The sequence below is a fragment of the Cynoglossus semilaevis genome, chromosome 4, assembly GCF_000523025.1.
Source record: "Cynoglossus semilaevis isolate Cse_v1.0 chromosome 4, Cse_v1.0, whole genome shotgun sequence".
Lineage (NCBI taxonomy): Eukaryota > Metazoa > Chordata > Actinopteri > Pleuronectiformes > Cynoglossidae > Cynoglossus > Cynoglossus semilaevis.
In genome coordinates this window covers 14,687,869-14,697,109 of record NC_024310.1, presented here as the reverse complement: position 1 = coordinate 14,697,109, position 9,241 = coordinate 14,687,869, and the positions used below count along the sequence as shown (strand labels likewise).

The following is a 9,241-nucleotide window of genomic DNA, read 5'->3' as shown; positions in this document are numbered from 1 at the left end:
TATCAGGAAGGTGACCTTGATAAAGCAGGTGAAATCTTGTCCTGGATAACAAGGGTTGTACTTTGGTAAATGTTTGGACACATGTGACTTCTTAATAGTTGCATCTGTGACTGTCTGTAGGAGTGCAGTTATCTGTTAGCAGCAGGTGACCATTGAACCTTCAACCCAGTCCTCCCACAGAGAGAGACAGCCGGGGGTGAGGTCCACCTCCACGCAGACAACCCTAATTCCCCCCTGTGGTTTTATCCCTACCCAGCACTATAAAAGTGAGCTTTAGCTAGAGTTGTTCACTCTTGTCACCAGCTCCTCCAGGTAAGCCTTATAATCGCCGTAGCTCTGACTAAAACACTGGTCGCTGCCGAACTTTTTGTCAGCTAGAAAACTTCAAGCTCTCAGTTTCATTTAGACAAACTTGTTCTCTAGGTAAAGGCAAACTATAGCTACAGGATTTCTGTAGTTTTTGAGACATGTGCCAACTTTGTAGCATGTTTTTAAAATATCTTTGCAGCTGTTTCCTCTGTATTATACAGAAACTCATCGTTTTTAGTTACAGTCTTTTTTATTGTTTAGCTCCATTGTCATTCTTAGTTGGGGTGTTTAAATTATTTCAGCACTAATTAAATGTGAGTTATTAGGTGTGGTCAAGTCAAACATTTTTACCTAGTAATCATTTGTTTTTATCCTCCCTTAAGGCTACCACCATGAAGTGTGTTGCATTGGCTGTCACCCTTCTGCTGGCCATTGGTACGTATTCAGATGGAACCTGCGCCCCTTCACAGATATCCAAAAAGAAAAGAAGATTTTATTACATATGTATTATACTTTGTTTTTTTTACTCTCTATTCGTTACGTTGATTTCTGGCTGTATGTGTTGGTTTAGGCTGCCAGGCTGCTACTCTGCCAGAGGCTGAGATCCCCTCTCAGCTGCAGCACCTCCGAGCTGCTGCGGATGTCTACCTGACCCAAATAAGGGAAAGCACCAAAAGAGCCTTAGACCAGCTTGATGACACAGAATACAGCGACCTGAAGTAAGGCTTCATCTTCTCAAATGCTCAGTCTACAGTCTTCGTACTCTGCGTTGTTATCCCATTTTGCTGTTCTCAAAAAAACATTTCTATCAATTATTAACAAACATTCTGTTTTACATCAGGGTCACGGCGTCTCTATACCTGGATGAAATTCACAATCAGCTTAAGCTCTGGCAAAGCTCTGTTGCCCCAGTTACAGACAGCGTTGTTTCAACACTCGCTGAGGCCACTGCTGAGCTCCGTGAGTCCATCAAGAATGACATTGATTCCCTGAAGACTGAATTGGAGCCTCAGCGTCAAAAGCTGAAGACCCTCATTGACGAGCACCTTGAAGAGTACCGTATCATCATGGAGCCCATCATAAAAGATTACCAGGATAGGCACGCTGCTGAGATGGATGCTTTGAAGATCAAGCTCGAACCAGCTATGGAACAGCTGCATGCTCACTTTGAGTCCAACGTGGAGGAGACCAAGAAAGCCCTGGAACCAATGATTGAGTCTGCAGTCAAGAAGCTGAATGCGCGTATTGCACAACTGAAGGAGGTGGTCTCCCCCTATGTGGAGGAATATAATGAGATGCTAAACAAAGCCTACGGTCAAGCAAAATCCCTCACTGTTGAAGACATGCAGGCCCTGAAAGACAAGGTTTCACCTTTATATAAGGAAATCAGGGAAAAGTTTGACCATATCATCGAGGTCGCCAGCGCCACCTTCAACAAACCCGCAGAACCTCAGTAAACCTAATCTAACATGTAACTAACTCCACCCACACATCTGGCCCATGTCTATCCCATCTTTTTCTGTATTTCAAATGACAGGACTGTCGTTCTCTGTCTCCTTCTGTGTTCCTACTCGGGCACTAGAAGGATCAAATACACACAGACACATAATCTGCACATACTAATGCTTTAAATGTGCCAAGGCACTGATGGTAACATCATGTTTAGGGATTGTATGTGAATGACCACACAACTTTAGGTGGTGGCTTGATTGAATACAACTCAATAAACATTTGACTCTTTATACTACTCTGGCCTCTGACTCTTGACTCATGTGCACCAGGATACTGTCAGTTCAATTTTCAAATAAAAGCCAGGAACAGATCTTTGTTGGAAATGTGAATAAATTGAGTTATTTCTGCCTGTGATCATGACAGGAGTGATAAATTAGTTCACTAGAGCACCTTTATTATTTATTGGCTGGTTCCCTCGGGCTACAACACACTTCAACACTGTGACATTTAATAGCTAGCTGCACACACACACACATCATTATAAATACTTTCACATCTGCTAACAGACATGTTAGGGTTGTAAAGCTAAAATGTGACATATTGTCAAGACGTGTTACACAGCGAGAACTTAAACATAAGCACAGACATATTGTCAAGACGTGTTACACAGCACAAGTCACAGGTTTAAAAGACAATGTTAACAGCATACAACTGATGCATAGCAGGTGTGTAATGGTATATATATATATATATATATATATGTACATATATGTTGACACACACATAGTAAAGGGAAACAGTCTGTATTGATCTGGCCTATGCTATATATATATTTATATATGCTAAAGACTCCATCTGTTCACACCCTTTAACACTCCACTTATTAGGATGTTGTTGCTGTGTGACTGATTGGCCAAATACAGCTTGAGTCAAGGTTTCGGGCTATTTTGTGCAATAATAGGAACAGGAATGTGTGTGTATGTGTGTGTGTGTGTATGAGCAGCTGTTATTAATGCATGTCAATGGCAGGGTGAACATTGTAATGGATGAGGATGCCTTGGCAGTCCCCAGTGAGAGTTTGGTGTATAAAACCACCATGCTCCTGCCCACATCAGCTACTCCTGCTTTGAGCTGCATGTATGCCAGGGACAGTAAACAGGGAACAAGAAAGAAAAAAAACATATTACTGTTGCATCAAGAGGTGATGGTCTTGATGCAGTAGAAATTGTTCAAAGCTTGGAGTGACTTTAAAAAAAATCATTTTCAGAATCTCTGTCAAATTATGGACAGTAAGTAGTTTGTGCTCTTTTTGTGGAGTAACACTATTTTGTGCACTGATAAAACAGTGCAAATGAACATAAGGTTTCCTCTGCTCAGTTCCTCAGATATCTTGGAACTATCAACTATCCGTCCACTGCTGTCCCACGGAGGGTTCCTACCCCAGGACTAAGGCCTCCCAGGTCTGCGGGATAAGCGTCCAGCTGGAGATGCTTGAACTTTGGCAACAATTTAACCAGCTTTGTACAGAAATGATTGTTACCAAAGCTGGAAGGTAAGAAAAACACTTTCTTTATTTGATATTCTAGCCTTCTTGGCCTTTTGGTTCAGATCAGGTGTCACCGTTGTTCCAATCAGTTTAATATTTGTAGCCTTTTTTTACAGTTTTTACAGTTTGTAGGTCACCTTTTCACCTTTTCCTTGAAATTTGATTTACTGCAGAAGGATGTTTCCAACATTTCAAGTTCAAATATCTGGAATGGATCCTACTGCTGAATATATTTTGCTAATGGACTTCATCCCTGTGGACGATAAGAGATACAGGTTAGATCCACACAGCGCAACTATTCAATGTTTAATTTGCAACACAGATTGTTTGGTTATTGCCCAATATAAAATAAATGTTTGTTTCTCTTTGTGTGTGGGTGTATGTGTGTGTGTGTGCACACCTTAGATATGCCTTCCACAGCTCATCCTGGTTGGTGGCAGGGCAGGCAGACATCGCAGCCCCCAGCAGGATGCATTTCCACCCAGACTCTCCAGCCTCAGGGTCACAGTGGATGAAACAGACAGTGTCGTTTGACACTCTAAAACTCACGAATAACTTGCTTGATGACAACGGACATGTTAGTACATATTTCCAATGAGGCTGCTTTGTTAAAGTGTCATATAGTATTGTGTTTTTTTAACTGTTTCGTCTGACTTCCATTTGAACTATTTCCTCTTTTTCCTAGATTATATTAAATTCCATGCATCGTTACCAGCCACGCTTCCATGTGGTGTACGTCGATCCGACACCCAACAGCCACTTGAATGCACAGAGAAACTTTGTTTCTTTTTCCTTTCCAGAGACACGCTTCATTGCTGTCACTGCTTATCAAAACCATCGGGTAAGATCCACGTCCCACAGGTTGAAGAAAGTGTTGTTGTAGAACGAAAGTCAAGGTCATTTAATTTGTTTAGCCCAATTTCACAAAACACATTTGGACTTTTGAATTATAAATTGAAATTAAACTTTATACTAAGGTTAAATTTTAGAAGAGGAAGTCACACACTGGGCAGGTATTTTGGCAGTGGTGGGGATTATTGATTATCAATTATGATGATTAATGGTGATTAAGACAATAGGATCAGGGCCTGCCTGTGAGGTGACGAGAGTGACAAGAAGAAAGAATCAGGAGTCAGATTTGTGGAGGAAGAGGAGAGGTCTAACGTGTAAAATTACTACTATAGATTCTTACTTTGCCAAAGTGATCAGACTGTTGTTGCACAGCTATTAAACAAAATACTGTTGTCATAGTTTGCATGTTTTTAATTAATGTTCATAATACACTATAATAATTGATGAGGTTACTGTGTATGTCTTTGTCTCCCAGATTACCCAGCTAAAAATAGCTAGCAACCCATTTGCAAAAGGCTTCAGGACTTCAGACTCCAAGAACTGGTAAGAATCTTTCACATGAAGTCAAGTCACAGCTAAACTTAGTCATTTGGAAAACATTGATTCTCTTTATGTCCTATGGCAGCAAATTATTGTTGCTGTTAAACTAGAGCCTTTAAGGGGAAATGTTATACTTCATTTAAATATTAAATGTAAAATTAAAGTCGTGTTTTTTCAAACCTGTGTCAACTCAAAGATCAAAAAAAAAATCAAAGCCCAGCCACTGAACTCCTCCTCGTGGTAGGTCCAAGGTCTGGACAAGGGTTTCATCAGCAAGGGTTAAAACTTGTGCCAAAACAAATTTGCAGATCAGGAAAATGACTAGTTCACTCCATGAACACTCTTGACCAATGGCTAGTGTCGGTGGAAGACCATCTAGGAAGAGAAAAGGAAGAAATGTTTGAAGGTAGCCAGAAAGGCAGCCAGTGGTAGAGGATGGTGAAGAAAAAACAAGTGGGAAAAAGACAGTAATATAGAATAAACTAGGAAAACAGGTCAACTCACACTCACACCAATCAAAACATATTTATTTTGAATTTACCATGATGCTTTTTTTTTCACAAGATGACTCCGGGAGCTACCAAAAATCAGCACGACGTCCACCGCATATCCAGGATCACACACTGTGTGTCTTGAGATGACTTCATTCGGAGTACTTATTCATATGAAGTATTCAATCCAATTAGAAAAGGCTATTGATTTCATTATTACTGTGTTTTATTATATTGTTTTTTTACTAATATTTATCTCCTTCACAATATCAGTACTTGTTATTCTGTACAGCTTGACCTGAGGATTTATTTGTCAAAGACAAAAATGTAATAAACCGTCTTCATATAACATTTGTCTCTTGGTGACTGTTTACAAGATGTTTTTCTGATTCATAATTTAGATTATACTTTGACAAACATATAGATATATAGAATATGTAAATCCAGGCCTGTAACATTAGACAACGAATGTGTTTAAACTAATTGAATTAGTAATCAGGGACTGAAGGACAATATTGACATCAGCACGCAAATAATTAGAAAGAGGTAATAATTAGGTCTGGCTAACAGTAACAGTTGAGCTGGTTGATGGGGTCGGTGATGTGGTGAGGGATAACCAAGTCAAATGAGTTGTTTTCTTTGATATAATCATATAGTTTGAACCACTCGTCCATTTCAGTAGAAGGAGTTCTAGAGAGAATGCTGCACATGTGATGGACATGGGTCCTGCTGATTTTGGGTGGAACCTGGAGGCATCAGGAGTAGTTGTTGTAACAGTAAAGAAGACAAGGGATAGTATGAGTGAGAAGCAACAACAGATATATATTTGAAGTAAGAAAAATCAAAATGACAAGATGCATACTGTGAATCGCAATGCATATGTTATACACACAAATCATGTGACCACTTAATAGTAAAGAATTAAAAGAGAAACCTGTTAATGCACTCGGTTGGCTTTGGTATGACAAGATAATACTATGTGTGTGTGTGTGTGTGTGTGTTGTTATGGTTTAAAATTCCAGGAGGTTATCAACGTGGTGTCCACCAGAAGACAGAACAGAGGCCTTTTCTCTGAAGCTTGGCAAAAAAAAGAACAAAGCGCTCCAGCAGTAAGCCTCTGTGATCCAGTGAAATACTGCCAGATGATTTAACAACATGTATGTTGGCGATGGATGCAATCATAGGGAACTAAAATGGGAAGGAAGTGAAAATCAACTGGACCCTGTTGTTGTAGAGCACCGATTCGCTCACAGTAGAAATGTCACAGTGCTTGTGTGTTTTTTGTCCCAGAAACATGGGGCAAGTTTACCTGATTGAAACAAATTCTGTTGTGAGTGAACCAGGTTGAAGTTCTCTATAACCAGGAGTGATTTGTAACATGCCACTGAGGATTCATTAACAATACCGTCCTGTCAATCTGTGTAGAACATATCTGGAATCATACAGAAGGTAAACATGCTTTAAAACATGATAAGATATGTGATGTGGGTCACTGAATGTAACTGATTAAAAAACATGACGTCCTGCATCTTAAAATAAATTCTACAATAAAACTATTTTGGCTGTTTCTTGTTGGTCCTTATTTTTGGATTGATTAAACTACTAGAGTCCCTGCTCTACAAGCGTTTGGACATTGACTCTCTTTAAATAGCATTTAAAAAGGAATAAAACACACAGTTTATAACAACTAGCCATTCCAATACAGTGGGCACACCACTTAAATGAAGAGAAATACGAGAGGCAACGTAACTAACATTTGTGACGATGTAAAGATGTTCAAGTAGCATTAGCTGTTTGTTTAGATAATAAAAACTCACTGGAACACAACCAGGTAAAAACAAAGAACAGAACACAGGAAGAACGATAAACAGGCGTCATTGACCACCGCACACAACATCACAACAATCTGACAAAAACAAGAGTGAGGGAGAGAGAAATATATATACTCAGGACACCAGGTGGCACCAGTGAGACTAATGAACAGGTGATCACAGGTGAGAGCGGTGACACTGATTACCCTAGAAACAGACAGACCTCACAGTACTACCTCATTACTACATCCAACAACACTGCAAAAGCGCCCCCTGAAGGCTGACTTTGCTGCTGCATGAGCTGTGAATAAACAGATGCTAAATAGCTTGGGGACCATAACAGCCACTTTGCATCTGGGAACTAATTCTTGGCAGCATGTCTTCCATGTGCTTCGGGGATTCACACACTGCAGCTGAGCTGTGATGCAGCCTGTGTATTTCAAGGAGTTTGTGTTGTTGTTGTTTGTTTGTTTTTTATCAGTGACAGATATGCCTTTGATATATACATGGTGTGTCGGTTAACATGGCGTACTGAGTCGGTACTGTATTTTCTTTGTTGTTTTTCTGCTTCACAAACTAATTAATTATTGTTATGGCAGGTTGGTTGATGTCTGTGTATTTTTTTTAACTGTGTGGTTGTTGGCGGAGTTTGACAGTATGAATGTGTGAAGAAAGATTAAAGGTTCGATAGCTCCCTTTGGAGGCGGTCTTTCGTGTCCTTCTGTTATTTTATTTACCCAGTACAAGCGTCATTACGTAATAATAATTGTCATTAATTAGCGGAAACATATTTCGCAGATTAAAGAATGCATCTTTGGTGTTGTGTTGACATGAAACTCGAAAGCGACGTTGAGATCCGAAATAAAGCCAGTGTGTGTGAGAATGTAGAATGTAGTGAGTGTGATAAAAGTATTCCTGGGAAAGAGGTTGACTATGTTCTTACTGATTCATTGGCAGCCAATTATGTGTGGTTTTGTTTTAGTATTTCCTCTGGAGGATATTTGTTTTCTTCTGCGATGGTACAGAAACCTTCCTTACTTTCTTTGTGTGTATCATAGAGTCAAATTGGACAACATTTGAAACAGATTTCTGCTACTACCTTATTTTGAAAAACCATTACAGGAAGTTAAGCTGCTTTGCTTCTTTGCTGTTGCAGCTTAAAGGTTTAGGTTATCGTAGAAGGATGTCCAAATTTGGGGGGCGGGGGGCGGGATAACACGGATCGAGATAGGAATATGATGCAGAATATGAATTCTGCTGCCTGTTTTTTTTTTCATCCGACGACGGTATCGTTTTTATCATGGTAATTTAAAGAGGAAACTGCGCGTGACCTAGGTTTGTTGAAACAGCACATGACAGAAGGGATGCTGCAATGTGTGTATCATCAGGGTTTTTTGTGTGAATTAACACATTTATTTGTTTTGTTTTCATAGTTTTTTTGTTTGTATTTATTTTTAAAAGCTTGCTCATCTGGAGTTAAAACTCAGTGGATTCATCCATCATCTTGTCCGTGACCCATTCCTTCTGATCTTCGGCATATTGCTGCTGCAGACGGCATGCCCCGTTAGAAAGAGTGCGTGAAAGCTCAATCCTGCGACATGGAGGTGTCAAGGTCGAATTGTCGCTATTTGAGAAATCTGATCATGTCGTTGACTTTGTACTGGCTCAGCGTCGGTCAATCCGCGCTGGATGCTTCGGGCCTGCCTCTGGCCATGCGCGTTCCATTGCGGCAAGGCGCTCGCAGTGAACGTTTACCGTCATCGCCGCCCTCTGCCGCACGGAGGCGAAGGGATGCAGCACCGAGTAGCATCAATTTCGTCAACATGATCGACAATCTGAGAGGCAAGTCCGGACAAGGATACTACGTGGAAATGGTCGTGGGCTCTCCTCCGCAGAAGGTAAGGCTTCCGTCCGCGCCGTTTAATAAGCAAGTGGCGCACCGAGCTCTTGGGGTCTAGTGGCGACCCCTCCCAACACACACACACACACACACACACACTTACTCACACATACACCTGATGGCTCACTGTAACAACACTGTGGAGGGCCTGCCCATTCAAATATCAGTCGAGGCCAGTGTGTGGTCATTTGAGAAAAGCAGAGACAAACTGAGAGAATTATTAATTTTTACAGCTATCTATTTTTTATCTGACCAGTCACACAGTAGCTGTGGATTTATTATGGTTATTTAGTTAATTATCACGATTAATCCAGATAAATTGACATCCTAAAGATGACCC

At 40.5% G+C, this 9,241-nt stretch overlaps 3 protein-coding genes and 1 long non-coding RNA gene across 8 annotated transcripts in view; 3 read left to right on the top strand and 1 right to left on the bottom strand.

Moving 5' to 3' along the window:
* Positions 1-205: 205 nt before the first annotated feature.
* Positions 206-2,056, top strand: apoa1b (apolipoprotein A-Ib). The gene is made up of 4 exons (XM_008309422.3): positions 206-312; positions 693-744; positions 881-1,028; positions 1,151-2,056. The coding sequence occupies exons 2-4, from the start codon at positions 702-704 to the stop codon at positions 1,764-1,766; spliced, it is 807 nt and encodes a 268-aa protein (XP_008307644.1). The 5' UTR covers positions 206-312; positions 693-701; the 3' UTR covers positions 1,767-2,056.
* Positions 2,057-2,556: 500 nt separating this feature from the next.
* On the top strand, positions 2,557-6,757 carry LOC103378270 (T-box transcription factor TBX1). Of its 2 annotated transcripts, none has more exons than XM_008309420.3 (7): positions 2,557-3,050; positions 3,139-3,313; positions 3,481-3,582; positions 3,713-3,884; positions 3,993-4,148; positions 4,635-4,702; positions 6,213-6,757. In XM_008309420.3, exons 1-7 carry the CDS (start codon positions 3,044-3,046, stop codon positions 6,301-6,303), a joined length of 771 nt encoding a protein of 256 aa, XP_008307642.1. In that variant the 5' UTR covers positions 2,557-3,043; the 3' UTR covers positions 6,304-6,757. The 2 variants fall into 2 exon arrangements, with proteins under 2 accessions (XP_008307642.1, XP_008307643.1); XM_008309421.3 differs by lacking the exon at positions 6,213-6,757 and adding an exon at positions 5,264-5,539 and having other exon boundaries at positions 2,578-3,050.
* Positions 4,709-9,241, bottom strand: part of LOC103378269 (uncharacterized) — a 12,522-nt gene continuing 7,989 nt past the window's right edge. For both annotated transcript variants that reach the window (XR_521491.3, XR_003049522.1), the window contains exon 4: positions 4,709-5,074. This is a non-coding gene — a long non-coding RNA (uncharacterized LOC103378269). The remainder of the gene's footprint in view (positions 5,075-9,241) is intronic.
* The window catches only part of bace1 (beta-secretase 1), an 8,292-nt gene continuing 5,944 nt past the window's right edge, over positions 6,894-9,241 (top strand). Inside the window, exons 1-2 of one of the 3 annotated variants that reach the window (XM_025054944.1) lie at positions 6,894-8,336; positions 8,463-8,899. In XM_025054944.1, the coding sequence (XP_024910712.1) occupies positions 8,600-8,899 (300 nt within the window). In that variant the 5' untranslated portion in view covers positions 6,894-8,336; positions 8,463-8,599. Of the gene's footprint in view, positions 8,900-9,241 lie in introns of all 3 variants that reach the window. The other 2 variants (XM_025054943.1, XM_008309418.3) reach the window with 2 other exon arrangements.